General features: G+C 34.6%; 1 protein-coding gene across 2 annotated transcripts in view; it reads left to right on the top strand.

The window, feature by feature from the left end:
• The window catches only part of LOC135218388 (axin interactor, dorsalization-associated protein-like), a 379,405-nt gene that overhangs the window by 84,801 nt on the left and 276,119 nt on the right, over nucleotides 1-18,485 (top strand). For both annotated transcript variants that reach the window (XM_064254680.1, XM_064254681.1), the window contains one exon: nucleotides 1,803-1,821. In XM_064254680.1, coding sequence (XP_064110750.1) covers nucleotides 1,803-1,821 — 19 coding nt within the window. The remainder of the gene's footprint in view (nucleotides 1-1,802; nucleotides 1,822-18,485) is intronic.

Genomic DNA, 18,485 nt, shown 5'->3' with positions numbered 1-18,485 from the left:
AGTGCCGTCAGTGCATCTCATGCGGTGCACTGTAGGCATTACTTGAGGTTCTTTGCAGCATTCCTTCGGCCCCTAACTGCTGCAACCCATTTCATTCCTTTTACTATGCCTCTGTTCATATTCTCTTTCCACCCTCTTCTAACAATTGTTTCACAGTGCAGCTGCGAGGTCTTCCTCCTGTCACACCTTTATAACCTTTTATTCTCAATTTTCCTTCCAGCGCTGAATGACTTCATAGGTCCCAGCGCTTGGCCTTCGTCCTAAATAATATACGATTCTATATGGCATCCATCCTTCATCGACGAAGCAGCTGTCTACAGTGAGGTTGACCTCAAGGTCATGTTTGTAGGTCAAAGGCCAAGCAGGAATATGCCACCAGCTGGGAATTCTCTCTCTCTCTCTCTCTCTCTCTCTCTCTCTCTCTCTCTCTCTCTCTCTCTCTCTCATATCTTGTCTGCTCTTTGGCTCCGTTTACAGGAATTCTGTAATAGCAAAATGGAATATAATATTTCAGTATTTCCTTCGTGTATTCATATTATGAGTTATTGTATTGCCCATGTATTGCTTACTGGGCATTGAATATGTTACTATTACATAGGTTATCACCTGTACAAATATTTTCTCGAACAGTATTTTATTCCCTGACTGAAAATCCTTGAAATATGAAAACAAAAATAAAATTTTTTTTTCGAGCATAACATTTATATATCCTCTTGCACGAAATATACAAATTACTGCATATGTTACCGAGCGTAATATTTCTGTTTTCCTACGCAAGAATTGTTTGGATGGAAAAAGAAAGAAAAAAGAACATTAAAGTGTTTCAGATATCGTTTTACCGTCAGATATCTTTTTACCGGGCTGGCAAAAGCGACCTTCCTCTTGGCCAGACATTTTTTTTTTTTTTTTTTTTTTTAGTAGACCTATCAAATTTCCTTTTTGAGATCGACCATTCTCCTCTGTTCATTCTCCTTCCCGAAGTCAGGCCAGCCCTGGCTATATAAGTGGAAACCCTGAAAAATAACTTTATTTACTCCATTTCTTTGCTGTTGACGCAGTCTTCAATATTTAACGTTAGAGGGCGATAAATACTCGTATATAATATATATACTGTACTGATAAAATTTCTAAAAGTGACTATTTCAACTTTAGCTTTTGGTTCATGGGAAATATTTTCCTCTAACTGATTGATTGATTGATTGATTGTGAGTTGTCTGGCGTTACAACTACAAGTTTCAACTCAGTGCTTGAATGACTATGCCATTAACGAAAGGATCTGGTTCATGACGTCTTTCGCTGACGTCTAATTCCGTTTCTTTTACATTTCTTCTTCTTCTTCCTGTTTCCTGGACACCATTGATATGTACAATTGCAATGGCTCCCATATTCTCTGCGTAGCACAGTAGTACATACAGTATACAGTTATATAATTGGTGAATCATATATGCTGTATACATTTATTTATCCTGTTGTATGTAATATGATATATATATATATATATATATTATATATATATATATATATATATATATATATATATATATATATGTGTGTGTGTGTGTGTGTGTGTGTGTGTATTAAATATATATATTGTAAAATTTATAATATATATATATTATTATAATGTATATATATATATATATATATATATATATATATATATATATATATATTATATTCAATCTAAATTGTAAGTCACTCATGGGATATGTTTGATGTGCCACAAGTTTTAAATTTGCGTGGAATATTTGTCAGTTTTTTTTATTATTAATTTTACTAATATTCCTCTTTTTCACTTGCAGATTCTCCCACTTCAGAAAGGTAAGTTCACCATGATACAAGTGAACCTTGGATAGTAGACTATTCCTTGCAGAATTTCTCATCATAACTGAAGAATATTGCAGGAGATATGAACTGGTCTTCGCGTAGAAGAAACGTACAGCCAAGTCATGATAGCATGGTTTTTGTTACTTTAGCTATGAGAATAGTTTCAAACTTTAGTGTATAGTGCGTTTCGCGCATGAAAACTTTGTCAGTTATCATTACTCTCATATGAAGTGCGTTTTGCGCAGACAAAGTTTCTCGGTTATCATTACTTTCATCTGACAGAAGTTCTTACTTTGTTTAGTGACGCGAGTTCCACAGGCAGCGTTGCCAACACCTGTGCGTTTGTTCTACACCGTGGCATTTAATAGGTCCTACGTCATGGAGTTGCCAGAAGTGTACCGAAATACATATGACGGGAACCGTGCCATGGACTGAATTATTCAGGGGCCATCTGGAAGTTCCAGTGGCCTATTGCTTCTTTGTTTTTTTTTCCAAGGTTACTGATCAAGCGTTCTGTAGCACGCGTGTATGTATTACGTAATTAGTGTGTAGTATATATTTTATTTGTCATTGTATTTGTTCATTTTGTGTAGTGTTCGTTTTTGGTTATGTGCATTATGATGTATACAGGGTGTCCATAAAGTGCCTGTACCATTTCAAGTATTTATTGCACAAAATGGTAATGTGACTTTATGGACACCCTGTATTGTTACATTAATTATGGGCATTGCCAGTGACGAACCACTTTTGATCATGCCAAAAATGAGGTTATATTTTTGTAGTACGTAGAGTTTGCATGGTAGATAAGGCTCGCTGTATATGATGCAGCTTTGAAGGGTATTAAGAATAAGATATAATTATCAATTAAGTGACTACACATACATTAAATTTTAACAAGAGTTGAGAGCTATGTAAGATTATTCGTGCTGATTTTGGTACCTTCAAGTAATAGATGAATTGATAAATTATTGATCATTTAGAAGATATATAGAGATCGTAAGAATCTAACCAGAATTTCCATTCATTGCCCATTGTAATGTTTATTGAAAACGGAATCCACATTGTAAATTGAGTCAGTAAATGATTGTTTATACTTTGTGCGTCGATTTCCGAAGCATTACAATCCCTCACATCACAGAAGTAGAGTGGAAGAGGAAGTTTCCTCCACTAGAAACTATCTTGCAATGTTTACTTAAACGCTGTGAATTCCCTGTCTGCTAGAATTGCATGCGCTAGAGCCCGTTGCTTGCTTTTCTTGTTCGCTGTGTTCTTTAACGTTGGTGTCTGTTTCTCTGTGAGATGGTTTGGGATGATAACATTCGGGTATTGTGCAAGTTTATTGCTTGGTTTGAACACTGGTTAACTAAGGCTTGAAAACTAGCAAACAAAGACTTCGTCAGAATTCTGCAGATTTTGTGAGTAAAAGCAATATAATAAAAAATTTTAATTTGTTAAAGTAAAATTCAGAATGCACTAATAAAAACGCAAAAATTATAAAACGATTGTCTGAATTAGTTCATCAGTATTTGAAGATTTAAGTCCAAAAATAAATTGAAAATAGATTCCTGGAAGTAATATATAAGTATTTTTTTAAAGTATAAATATTTTGATATTCAACCATTTTTAATATTGGTGCTTATACTCAAAAACATTATCTTAATTGTGCATTGCCTGAAATAATTTATGATTAATTTGTTTAAAAGAGTCACTTAGTCTTTTAGTCTTTTATTAATTACTGAAAAAAAGCCTTCAAGGTTCCATTCATTGTGAAAGAAAGCATAAGTTGGCTGGAGTTGTTTAGTGTTCTGTTTATATTTTGCAATTTCTGCATTTTTGTAACCTTGGCAGCATATGTTCTTGTACATTGTAATATATACATTTCATTTCAGATCACAGGTGTTGGAGATGTCAGATTTTACGGATGAAATCTGCGCCCTTCTGTTGGACTGTTTTTAATTTTTTTTTATTTTTTATTTTTATTTATTTTTATTTATTTATTTATTTTTTTTTTTGCGAATATGAAGTTTATCGGTTCCATTGCAAGAGGTTCTTCTGAACTGGCATTTTGCCAAAAGTCTGCCCATTAGAAGGAACATCCTTTTTGACTCAGGAAGTTATAATTGCCGCAGCTAAATTTGACTCCGTTTAATTACCAGGGATTCACGTTTTATTTTTCAATGAATATATTTCAAACTCGTTTTAAGCATTGGATTCGTTTATTTTGATATTAAGAGTATAGTTAGAAGTACCGTGCGTGCGCTTTTGGCTTAGCCGAGCTGTTTAATAACATCTAGTGGCTCATGTAAGGCGTTAAAATGAATGACCCTACGGGCTGCTCTAAGAGCAAGAGCCCGTGCTGGCATAAGGCCAGCTTAATCTCAAACAACATGGATGTTAATGACAGTAAAGTGCGAATATCGTAGCCAAGATTCGTTAAATAAACATAATTGTCTTGTGATGTTTTTAAGCAACACCCGAATGCGAATATTGTACCTTAGTTGCGTTAAGATGTTTTAACCGTAACCTGAAAATCAGTAGAAATATGAAAAAAGAAAGAAAAAGATGAGCATTTAAGCCTGAGAAGGGTCTGAGTTTGGAGGTCGGGAGGGGGAGGACGAGGGGTTAGGGAGGTAAGTGTTGCTTAGATGCCGGAGTCAGGTGGGGTGGGGGTACTTTTGAGTAGATGAAGTTGAATGTCGAAATGATTCATCTATCCGCTTAACGTCAAAAGGTTCTTTTATCCGCCTAACGTCGAAAAGATTCAAGTATCCGCTTAACGTCGATAAAGGTTCATCTTTCTGCTTAACGTCGAAAAGATTCATCTATCCACTTAACGTCGAAAAGGATCATCTATCCGCTTAACGTCGAAAAGGTTCATCTATCCGCTTAATGTCGAAAAGGTTGATCTATCCGCTTAACATCGAAAAGGTTCGTCTATCCGCTTAACGTCGAAAAGGTTCATCTATCTGCCAAACGAGGTAGACAAAATCCGTATGTAATTAGGGTCGGATGTGGTGTGTAGGTTGCATTGCCCTATGTAGGGGTTGGGTTTGTCTTGGGCTTCTTATGAAAAGATAATTAGGTTAAATGATTCAGGTTATGCTCACTAGGCCTTGCAAGTGTTTCAGGTTATATTCATTAGGTTAGGTTCGGGTCCTCCAGCCTGGATTTAGGTTGATTTTGTGACTGTTGGTGTGAGTCGAGGAATATTGGGAGGAGATGGCCTACAGCCTGATCATGGGAGACTCTGCGTCCTCGTCTTTACATTCCAGCTTCTTTGTTTGCTAAGTCAGTTCTTATTACGTTCTAGACTTTTGTAAGTCAGTTCTTATTATTTTCTCGACGTTTGTAAGTCAGTTCTTATTACGTTCTAGACTTTTGTAAGTCAGTTCTTATTACGTTCTTGACTTTTGTTAGTCAGTTCTTATTACGTTCTAGACTTTTGTAAGTCAGTTCTTATTATGTTTTAGACTTTGTAAGTCAGTTCTTATTACGTTGTAGACTTTTGTAATGTAAGTCAGGTCTTATTACGTTCTAGACTTTTGTAATGTCAGTCAGTTCTTATTACGTTCTAGACTTTTGTAAGTCAGTTCTTATTACGTTCTAGACTTTTGTAAGTCAGTTCTTATTACATTCTAGACTTTTGTAAGTCAGTTCTTATTACGTTCTAGATGTTTGTAAGTCAGTTCTTATTACGTTCTTGACTTTTGTAGGTCAGTTCTTATTACGTTCTAGACTTTTGTAAGTCAGTTCTTATTACGTTCTTGACTTTTGTAAGTCAGTTCTTATTACATTCTAGACTTTTGTAAGTCAGTTCTTATTACGTTCTAGATGTTTGTAAGTCAGTTCTTATTACGTTCTAGACTTTTGTAAGTCAGTTCTTATTACGTTCTTGACTTTTGTAAGTCAGTTCTTATTACGTTCTAGATGTTTGTAAGTCAGTTCTTATTACGTTGTAGACTTTTGTAATGTAAGTCAGTTCTTATTACATTCTAGACTTTTGTAATGTCAGTCAGTTCTTATTACATTCTAGACTTTTGTAATGTCAGTCAGTTCTTATTACGTTCTAGACTTTTGTAAGTCAGTTCTTATTACATTCTAGACTTTTGTAAGTCAGTTCTTATTACGTTCTAGACTTTTGTAAGTCAGTTCTTATTATGTTCTAGATGTTTGTAAGTCAGTTCTTATTACGTTGTAGACTTTTGTAATGTAAGTCAGTTCTTATTACGTTCTAGACTTTTGTAATGTAAGTCAGTTCTTATTACGTTCTAGACTTTTGTAATGTAAGTCAGTTCTTATTACGTTTCAGACTTTTGTAAGTCAGTTCTTATTACGTTCTAGACTTTGTAAGTCAGTTCTCATCACGTCATAGACTTTGTAAGTCAGTTCTTATTACGTTTTAGATTTTGTAAGTCAGTTCTTATTGCTTTTCAGACTTTTGTAACTTATTACGTTCTAGACTTACGTTGTAGACTTTGTAAGTCAGTTCTTATTACGTTTCAGACTTTTGTAAATCAGTTCTTATTACGTTCTAGACTTTTGTAAATCAGTTCTTATTACGTTCTAGACTTTGTAAGTGACTTCTTATTACGTTTTAGACTTTGTTAGTCAGTTCTTTTTACTTTTTAGACTTTCCTGTCGACGAGAAGCGAAGGAAAAGCGCCAGTTGTTGCAGATTTTAAGAATAAAAATAAATGAGAGGGTTAACTATAAGACAGGCGAGAATGCGGAGGTGTGAAGCTGTGAATTGTAATAACGTAGTAGGCTGCTACTTTTAGAGGGTTGATTAATGACTAGAGTTATAATTAACGAAGCCTATTTTCTATTAAATACATAACCAGTACTAATTAATGAATATGAAGCACCCGGGTCACATTCCCCTTCGTTTCTTGGTATTACGGAATGGTCCTCTTCTAACTCTTGAAGACATAATGTAACTTGAAGATTGTCACGTCTTAAGAAGCTCGTCACCAAATATATAATGACAAAAAATCAAAGACAGAAAAGTTTCAAGTTACTAAAAGGAGAAAATAATTGGACAGAACTGTATATTATTGGTTTCCTTGTAGATGGTTAAATTTGGTTTAATTGTCCATTTAGTAATGTTTGTCAAATACTTACATTTAATTTGATTGTAGCTTGAGTCAGGTTGTGTGACAAACTCCGTTAATCTGAGAAGTACAGTTACTTTATTTTTTATAAACAGTTTTCAAGCGATTTGCGCCCAAACCTTTATTTTTTTTATTTCATTTTCTTTCGTGGATTGAATATTATTGGATTTTATTGGGCTGGTATTACTTTAAATCAGTTTAATATTACTTTAAAGAAGCAGGCACCCCAAATACCCTAGAATCACCTTTGACAGAGACATCACGTGTAAGTTTTGTTCGTTTCAAATTATCATGTTATTTTCAATTCTGTAATTCTTTTTGCCTTTACCCCTTCTTGTTATAGTAGATTCACATCAACCGTGTATTTGATGTCTAGGCCAGTCCCTTACGACGCTCCTGATTGGCTATTGATAAGCCAGTCACATGGCTGAAAACTCTGTCTCTCGAGAGAGTTTGCATAGGTAGAGTGTGTATTCCACCTCTCCTGAGGGATACTTTTGAAAGGTATCCTTCAGGAGAAGTGGAGCATACATCCTACCAATGTGAACTCTCTCGAGAGACTGAAAGTTTCCAACCCTGTGACTGGCTTATCAACAGCCAATCAGAAGCGTCGTAAGGGACTGTCCTAGACATCAAATGCACGGTTGATGTGAATCTACTATAGTGTATGGTTGTAACGCCAGTTTTTGTAACCATAAATCAATCAATCTTGCCAGTACAGTTTGTTGGTATCATTCGGCTTCTTTGATTACCTTTTCAAGTTGTTTATTAGTCTTTCTTTGTTCCGTCTTGTTAGAAGAATTATTGCTCCAGAATTACTGGATGGATTGTGGTGAAATTTTGCACGTGGGTTAGCAATACGTTAGGGAGCAATTCTTTTGGATGTTAAGGTTATTGTCCGTCAGAGACAGGCACCTTCTCATTCAACATATATATATATATATATATATATTAATATTTATATATATATAGATATATATATATATATATATATATATATGTATAGATATATATATATAATATATCTATATGTATATATATATATATATATATATATATATCATTACATATAATAATCTATATAATATATTAATATATATATATATATATATATGTGAGATATATATATAATATATATATATATATTAATATATAACTATCTATGTATATATAGAAGATGCGTTATTCTAAGCTTTCTGTATTCTTTAAATACAGCCTGTCAAAGAAGTCTCATGACGCTTGAATTATGCATCAGGTGTGTGTGTGTGTGTGTGTGTATGTATGTGCATGTGTGACGGAGAGGTAGATAAATAGAATTTTTTTTTTGTGGGGGGGGTGAGTTCTTGACGTTCATACCCTAAAGAAAAAACCCCCGTGAATAGAAACTTTTTTTAAGAAAGCTGCTGTATCGAAAAAAAAAAACATAAAAGAAGGTCTACCAGTATATATTGGTAAATTCTGAATAGAATCCCAGGGTTTCTTTGATGTTAGAGGCATCAAAAGAGTGAGTCGTTATTTGATCTTGTCGATCTAGTTTCTTCCGCCACTGGGGTTGAAATATATGTATATCATTATATGTGTATATATTTTATATATAAAGTATAATATACATATAGATTCATCTGTGAACGTCTTTTACTGTAATAAAACTTTATAACATGATGAAAGAAGGCCCATAAAACACTAATTGAACGTTGCAACCATATATTTCTAGCACTTCCTTCTGGGCGCTGAATGACCTCAGAGGCCCTAGCGCTTGGCCTTTGGCCTAAATGTTATGCCCCAATTCCCCCACTTCCTTCTGTGGACAGAATGGGCCTTTTATCTTTATACATGTGTATAGTATATATACATATATGTGTGTGTGTGTGTGTGTGTGTGTGTGTGTATACAGAGAGAGAGAGAGCTCTCACAACAGATCATTTACCCAACACTGCTGCAGTATTTCTTACTAATCTTGGCGCCATAATAATTCATCTCTTGGGATTTGGTCATTTGCCCGTGATATCTTCCCGAAACCATAATATGTTCTCGGCACATCCCATGACTAATGTGCGTAGCCCGAGGAATCCTATCTCGTATCCTTTGCACAGGATTCGTGGTAGGATACTTTTTATTTCTTCTGCTTTGTTGGTAAAATGTGATAAAAGATATTACTGTTAGTAGAATGTGATAAAAGATATCAATTGTATTGATACAGAAGCAGTTGGAGGGGGCGGGGGGAGGAAGGCCGGGGAATTATGCTAAAATACAAAATGCAGACCAAGAACTCAGTGGCGTGGTCGGTATGGTATTGGCGTGCTACCTCGGTGGCCGCGAGTTCGATTCCATTGAAGTGTGAGAGATGTGTATTTCTGGTTAGATAGAAGTTCACTCTCGACGTGGTTCGAAGTCACGTAAAGCCGTTGGTCCCGTTTCTGAATAACTACTGGTTCCATGCAACGTAAAAACACAATACAAACAAACAAACAAGCAATACTCAAAATCAAAGAAAATGGGATTTGCTCTTCTTGTAACATAGGCAAGAAAACGCAGACGTTTCCCTCGAACTTCTTCCTTTAAGACAGAGAGAGTCCGTGATCTGATTCTCAGTATTGGGTCGTTAATGACAGACTCCGTCACTTTGACGGAGACAGATGGATTCGATATAGGAGTTATGGATTTCTTGTCCTGTTGAGCTACCCATTCTGTCAGCCAAATTATTTCGTGGAAAGCGATTTGTAATTTCGCTCCTCGTTGCAGACAGTTTCGTTTGATTTAAACGCGTATTTGCAAATTTAAACGTGTCATTGTAAGATTTAAATGCGTATTTGTAAGATTTAAACGTGTCATTGTAAGATTTAAACGCGTATTTGCAAATTTAAAACGTGTCATTGTAAGATTTAAACGCGTATTTGTAAGAGTTAAAAGTGTAATTATAAGATTTAAACACTTATTTGTAAGATTTAAACATGTATATGTGAAATTTAAACGTGTTTATAAGATATGAAAGTGTATTTGTAAGATTTAAACACATATTTGTAAGATTTAATTGCCCATATGTAAGATTTAAACACGTGTTTGTAAGATTCAAGACATGTAGTTGTAAGACATAAACGTGTATTTGTGAGAATTTAACACGTCATTGTAAGAGTTAAACACGTATTTGCGAGAGTTAAAAAAGTATTTGTAAAATTTAAAGATGTTTTTGTAAGGTATAAACCTGTATTTGTAAGATTTAAACATTTATTTAAAAGACATAAACGATTATTTGTAAGATTTAAGCATATTGTAAGAGTTAAACTTATTTGAGATCGTTAAAAAGTATTTGTATAATTCAAAGATGTTTTTGTAAGATATAAACCTGTATTCGTAAGATATAGACATGTATTTATAAGACATAAACATGTATTTGTAAGATTAGGCATATTGTAAATGTTAGACACGTATTTGTGAGAGTTAAAAAGTATTTGTATAATTCAAAGACGTTTTTGTGAGATATATACGTGCATTCGTAAGATTTAAACATGTATTTGTAGGGAGACATGTCAAGGCAAACATTTCTGTCCTGTAAATATTCGAAAAAGGAAGCAGGAACACGGAAAACGTAATTTAATGCTTCGTTTCGTTAGGAGAGGAATTTCCGTTTGGTAGCGAATTCCTGGCATATGAATGACGCCCGTTTTGTGGCACTGGTCGTGTGGTATTTAGTTAGTCGTTATTAAAGAGAAAAAAATAAGTGTGGTGTCAAGTGTCATATGTTATTGCACAGTGTCTGGCATTGATATGGGACCGAGGGATTCAATTGACTTTCATGCTGAGGACACAAGATCGTGGCGTTCAATTAACTTTCACGCTAAAGGCACAAGATCTTGGCGTTCAATTTAATTTCACGCTGAAGACACAAGATCTTGGCGTTCAATTGACCATTATACCGAAGACACAAGATCTTCGCGTTCAATTTAATTTCACGCTGAAGGCACATAGTCGTGGCGTTCGATTAACTTTCACACTGAAGAGACAAGATCTTGGCGTTCAAATGACTCTCATGTCGAAGACAAAAGATAAGGGTGTTCAATTGACTTTCACGCTAAAGACAAGATCTTGGCGTTCAATTTAATTTCACACTGAAAACACAAGATCTTGGCGTTCAGTTTAATTTCACGCTGAAGACACAAGATCTTCGCGTTCAGTTTAATTTCACGCTGAAGACACAAGATCTTCGCGATCAATTTAATTTCACGCTAAAGACAAGATCTTGGCGTTCAATTTAATTTCACGCTGAAGACACAAGATCTTGGCGTTCAATTTAATTTCACGCTTAAGACACAAGATCTTGGCGTTCAATTTATTTTCACGCTGAAGACACAAGATCTTGGCGTTCAGTTTAATTTCACGCTGAAGACACAAGATCTTCGCGTTCAATTTAATTTCACGCTTAAGACACAAAATCTTGGCGTTCAATTTAATTTCACGCTGAAGACACAAGATCTTGGCGTTCAGTTTAATTTCACGCTGAAGACACGAGATCTTCGCGTTCATTTAAGTTTCACGCTGAATAAAACAGAAATATCTTGGGCGTTCGTTTTAATTTCACGCTGAAGACACAAGATCTTGGCGTTCAATTTAATTTCACGCTGAAGAAACAAGATCTTGGCGTTCAATTGACCATAATACCGAAGACACAGGATCGTGGCACTGTGAGAATAATTGTGGGCCGAGGGGAAAGCTGTGGCTATAAAAGGGGAAGAAGCCAGAGGGGAAACGGAAGGCTCCCCTCGGGAAGAGCTGAGCAGATTTAAATATGGGGATGAGTGGATGCGATAAAAAGTCGTGGGGGAAAAAAATAAGGCATGAAGGGGAGAAAAGGAAGGATAAGAATTCGGACAAGGGTAAATGATGAGAGAGGTGTTTCTCTTGAAGATCATGCTATTGTTGATTTTGTTTCCTTCATAATGATTGTTTTATAGTTTATTATTATTATTTTTATTATTATTATTATTATTATTATTATTATTATTATTATTATTATTATTATTATTATTATTATTATTATTATTATTATTATTATTTTACAGTTTACTATTAGTTTTTTATTTGTTATTGCATAATTATTATTCTAAAAGTTCTTATTGCTATCATTATTATCATATATATATATATATATATTATATATATATATATATATATATATATATATATATATATATATATAATAATATTACAATAATTGATTCATTTTATAGTATATTATTTTGTTATCTTATAATAATTTTTAAAATTATTATTGTTCATTATATATATAGATTATTATTATTTTAGTACTATTTGTTTTTAAATTTTTTATAATATATATTATTATTATTATTATTATTATTATTATTATTATTATTATTATTATTATTATTATTATTATTATTATTATTATTATTATTACGTCCAGGAACGGAACCCATTTTCATATGGGACAGGCCCACCAAATAGACCGGCAGCCCGGACCGTTGAGATACAACGAACGAGATACCGACTGTAACCCCTACCGGTATTTAGGAGTAGACTTGTAAACTGTGAAACTGACCGTCTGCCGAAAATATATGGGTGGCTTACTTAACAAGCACCACTAATTGCTCGTTAGATTTTGGGTCTAGATCCAATATAGAGATACCAGATGAAACTAATATATATATATCTGCGACTCTACTGATTATAGAATGACCAGTGACAGACATTTTGGAGGGTGGGTTCCCCCTGACAGACGCACTGAAAAGGGGGGGTTAATTGGATCTAGATCCAACTTAGGAGATACCGAGTAAAATTTACACTACAATAGCACTGCACATCCTAGAATACTGTGGTGGTAATGACAGACGTTTTAGTGGGTGGTTACCCCCTGACAGACGCCCCACAACGAGTGGGGAGGGGGAGGCAGGATCTGCATCCAACATTGGATATACCAAGTAAAATTTGTGCTACAATTGCACTGCACATCCTAGAATGCTGTGATGGTAATGCCAGACATTTTAGTGGGTGGTTACCCCCTGAGAGACACCCCACAACGAGTGGGGAGGGGGAGGGGGAGACAGGAACTGCATCTAACAGGGAGGTACCAAGTAAAATCTGTACTACAATAGTTCTGCACATCCTAGAGTACTGTGGTGGTAATACCAGACATTTTAGTGGGTAGTTACCCCCTGAGAGACACCCCAAAACGAGTGGGGGGAAGGGGGAAGGGGAGGGGGAGACAGGAATTCCATCCAACATCGGAGACATCAAGTAAAATTTGTCTACAATAGCACTTGCACATCCTAGAATGCAGTGATGGTAATACCAGACATATTAGTGGGTGGTTACCCCCTGACAGACACCCCACAATGAGTGGGGAGGGGGAGGGGGAGACAGGAACTGCGTCCAACATTGGAGATACCAAGTAAAATTTGTACTACAATAGCACTTCATATCCTAGAATGCTGTGATGGTAATGATAGACATTTTAGTGGGTGGTTTCCCCCTGACAGACACACCATAACAGGTGGGCAGGGGGAAGGGCAAGCCCTGATAATGAATGTCTAGATTAGTATAGTGGGCTACTATTGACCCGTATTATACATTATCGTGATATATTTAATAAATATTTTTATCCTTTCTATATCCTTTGTATTTATCTAACACAGTGTTTCCCAACCTTTGACACTTTGAGGAACCCGTGAGACAATCTTCCTCATCCCAAGGAACCCCAATACACACACACACGCACACACACACACACACACACACACACACACACACACACACACACACATATATATATATATATATATATATATATATATATATATACATATATATATGTAAATATATATATATATATATATATATACATATATATATATGTAAATATATATATATATATATATATATATATATATATATATATATACATATATATATATGTAAGCATTTATATTAATTACCTTTAGTAAAACAGAGGGAAAAAATCTTGCACGATATATTACGATAAAATAAATTATAGGACTACGATTTCTCACGCCATGTTTAACGAAAAATATATACTTATAAATAACAAATAATTAAATAAAACATGAATTCTTACGGAACACCTGGCGATCGTTCACGGAACCCTAAGGTTCCACGGAACCCCGGTTGACGATGGCTGATCTAACACAAAAATAATTTATTTGTTTCATATAAATAACAGTCATCTGTAGGCCCATAATAATTCAGTCATATTATTATTTTTTCAAGCAAGCAACTGACTTCAATTATAGTAGGGGAGCCCGGGGCTAGTTGGCTACAGGGGTAAGTTGGCATACTCAACATGACTTTAAAGTTTACCAATAGGATATGACTAATACATATACTGTGTAATTGCCACGTGGTTCCTCAATTACCAGCAAAATTCTATAGAGATAGAACGTAGGCGCTCGAATTTATGAGACAATTTCTGATTTTGATGGTAGTAAGTAAATATTTTAATCTTTCTGTTATTTGCTATAACATCTATACATTCATAAAGATTAGTTTTCAATGGTAGCATAGTTTTCCTTATGGTTTAAAGATTCTATAGCATTAAAATTATTAATTCAAGGCTTCTTGGTGTGGACTGGTAATCGTTTTTCTACCAAATGGTAGGTGTGGGCAAGTTGGCTCAAAATAAATGGGGCAAGTTGGCACACGTTATTTGATAACAATAGTAAGCCTATTTATTTATATAATTTACGTTTTGTTTCTGGACTTTTGGAAGGATAATGAGATTAGTGTCCTATCATTTCCTCCACATTGTTCTCACAAGTTGCAGCCCCTGGATTTTAGTGTTTATAGACATCTGAAGAAATGTGTTAACAGGGCATGTGATTCGTGGATGACTGGTAATCCAGGATCAAGTATGCCCATCTGTGACATTCCTGGTAAAGTTTCCTCGGCTTTACCTCTAGCGGTCACTTATTCTGATGTTTTCAATTGGTTTAGGATTGATGGAATTTCAACTTTGAATTACAGACTATTTCAAGATTTTGATTTTACGGGTGGTTATGTAACAGATTGAGAGATGTCCGAAAAGAAACATGGGCTTCGGATCAGTCATCAGCGTGATACAGAGTTTAAGAACTGCTCTTGTTGATCCAGAAGAAAGCTCAGCTGAAGAGAGCCTGTGTTTGGTAAGCCAGGAGAAGTGTGGGTTCAGTGCAGGCATGTACCATGTGGGAGCATGAAGACTATGACGAGGATTTATTTCACACCTGCCACAATTACAACTAGATGATGATCTGAAGTAATACTAATGCCTTATATTTTGTATTTTGGAAATTCAGAGGGTATTTTTGCTATTTGATTTAAATGCAATGTAGTAATTTTCTTTTAATTATCAATGTGCCAACTTACACCATAATGTGTGGCAACTTACCCCGTGGGGCAAGTGGCACGAAAAGTTATTTTTTTCTAAAGCTTATTGTTATCTTATGTTGAAAGCAAACAGCAATTATTTTGCTCTATGATAAATATGAATGTTAATATTTTTCAATGGTGGTAAGAATTTTGCAAAAAGTTTGTTTTATATTCGCAATAACCAAAATTGTAAAAAGTGTGCCAACTAGCCCCGGTCTCTCCTACTCGCTTTAGCTTTGTTTACGATATGAAAATTAATGTAGCGGTGGAAGGAGACTGACACTATAAAGTAGCATATAAGTTCTTATCATTATTAGAGTTATTGCTGTAAAATGTCTATGTACATAACATTTGTTAAATAGAGTTACGCACCCATTAAATAGATAGTAATACATGTGTAATATATACGCTATAGTCAGGGTACAGATCATAATTGTGCTACAGCCTACTCGGTTTGTTTTATCGAAGCAGGACTACCTTCTTTTGGTTTCAACTGACTTTCAAGCTAATGAAATCATGGATACATTTTTGTATTATCAGTTTTATGAATGAATATTGTTGTTAATATAGTCGATTTTTTTTCGGCTGGGGTAAAATTCGTCAGATATAATACACCTGGCTGAGGAAGGACACAGAGGATCTCTGTTTTTTAAACAATATCTCTACACACCAAGTTATTTCAAACAATTCCATTCTCTCAAGAAGATTATGAATAAATACAAGAGCAAACTAGACCAAAAAAAAAATAATAATAATCACCTTGCATTAATGTAAAGAAAACCAGAGAAATGAAAAATTAGTGCGATTTCAATTTTTTCTATCGTTAATGTTTAATGAGTCAGTGTTTAGCGAATTGTTAGGGTTTATTGAGTATGCGTTTAGTGAATGTTTATGAGTAAGTGTTTGATGAATGTTTAGGGTTTAGTGACTGTTTAATATGTCAGTATTCAGTGAATGTTTACCGAGTCTTTAGGGTTTAGTGAATGTTTTGTGAATGTTATTGAATGTTTATTGTGTAAGTATTCAGTGAATGTTTTGTCTTAAGGGTTTTAGTAAATGTTTTGTGAATGTTAAGTGAACGTTTAGTGAATGTCTTGTGAATGGTAGTGTTTAGTGAATATTTAGTTTGTAAGTATTCAGTGAGTGTCTAGGGTTTTAGTGAAAGTTTTGCGAATTTTAAGTGAGCGTTTAGTGAATGTCTTGTGAATGTTAGTGTTTAGCAAATGTTTATTATGTAAGTGTTTATTAAGTTTTTAATGAGTGGATGTTCATTCACTGTTTAGTATTTAATAAGTATTTGGGGGGGTTTTTTTTTTTTAGGGTTTGGTAAGCTAGTATTTAATGAGTGCTTGGGGATGTTTAGTGTTTAATTAATGTTTAGGATTAAGTGAGTGTTTAGTGAATCTTTACTGAGTGTTTGGGGTATAATGAATATTTAGTAAATTTAGCATTTCAAGTGTTTAGTGAGCATTTAGTGTATAGTGAGTGCCTAGTGAGTGTTGGGTATTCAGAGTGTTTTGTGTTATTGAGAGTGTGTGAGTGTATGTTAAGTGTGTGTGTGTGTGTGTGTGTGTGTGTGTGTAGTGAATGTAAGCAAGTGTGAGTGCTTACTGAGTAAGTGCATCGTGAGGGTTGGTGGTTAGTGATTGTACATTACTGTTTAGTTAGTGCTTCGCTACCATATGCAAAGAAAGTCCTGTATTTACACAGGAACCATTTATGATCGACACTGCTTAGATCCAAGAGCAGATGCTTAGGCCTGACCACAATGGTTGGAGTGCTTAGGTGTGTTTTCGTTAGGTAATTTTTCTCTGTGAAATTGGGTCGAATAATAATAATAATAATAATAATAATAATAATAATAATAATAATAATAATAATAATAATAATAAAGATTAAAAAAGTAATAGTAATAAAATATAGTACTAAGAGCTGGACCCAGACCTTTCAATATGGCCTTCCAAAGTCACTCTCGGCAGGGAGATCGCTACTTCAGTGATTGACGCCCTATGCCTTGCACACAGCTGATACATTTGCACATTCGGTTGTCAAATTTTTATGACTGTTGGAGACGCATTATAAATCATATTAACAATGGTAAATGCATTGAACAGACGTGAGGATATAATATGGTGTTAGTGCCTGTCTACTGGACATAATGAACAAATAAAGAAAAAAATATTACTAGGGAGAAAATTAGCCGAATAATGGTCGGCAAAGCCAGCATCGATAGAATGTATTGAAACACATTACATAGGCTGCCTGTGGTGCGTGCCGGCGGGAAGTTAAGAGACAGCAAACTGTTTATCATTTTTATTTAAGTTTAGATTTTCTTCCCTGAATATATATGGTACCTGATACTTGGTGATGGTGTACAGATCAATTTGAGTGAGGCAGCCAAAAATAAGTGGACTATTAGATAACTGACATGATATTATAGGCCAACTTAATTTGGGAGTCAGGAGCTCCAAGTTGTATGATCGTCAACTTCGGGAGGGGGAATAAAATGGGGGGAAAGGTTTTAATCTTTATAGTTAGCTTATCCTGAACAATTCATTCACATTTCCGTTTCCAGTAATTATTTATGTTGTGATACATCATCTATTTGTGAATGTGCGGGTGTTAAAACGGCTCTTTATGATGGGACTTTGGTCTTAATATCAATCGAATTCCCATATCCGATAAAAATTTCATTTCATCCACACGAACCAACAGCAACTAAAGAACAATTCAGTTATGGTAAGACACGTTGGGCTACGAACCTCGACATGGCTGCAGTGTCCTAACTATAGGCAAGAAAAGAAAATGTCCAAAGACGCTATCAAAGCGAGAATACTTATCTACATTCTTTTTTTAGAGGAACTGAGAGTGGCACCATATGACTGGTTTAATTATTGGCACCATATGACTGGTTTAATTATTCAAAAATGGCTCGGCACACATACTTGTAGCTTTTGCCAATTGTGACCCCCTCCCATTCAGATAAAATACTTTGTTGGTTTGAAGTTTAAGTAAAAACAAAACTTTCCAAAAAACCAAAGGGTAGTAGGCTAATCAATTCTATATATAGGGTTTTATATATATAGGCTATAGATAAATATACTATATACATTTTTTTAATATTTTATTATATAATTGATATATATATATACTAATATATATGTGTGT

Source organism: Macrobrachium nipponense, chromosome 9 (assembly GCF_015104395.2).
Source record: "Macrobrachium nipponense isolate FS-2020 chromosome 9, ASM1510439v2, whole genome shotgun sequence".
Classification (NCBI taxonomy): domain Eukaryota; kingdom Metazoa; phylum Arthropoda; class Malacostraca; order Decapoda; family Palaemonidae; genus Macrobrachium; species Macrobrachium nipponense.
Note: the sequence above shows the minus strand (reverse complement) of the source record. Positions and strands in the feature narration are given on the sequence as shown.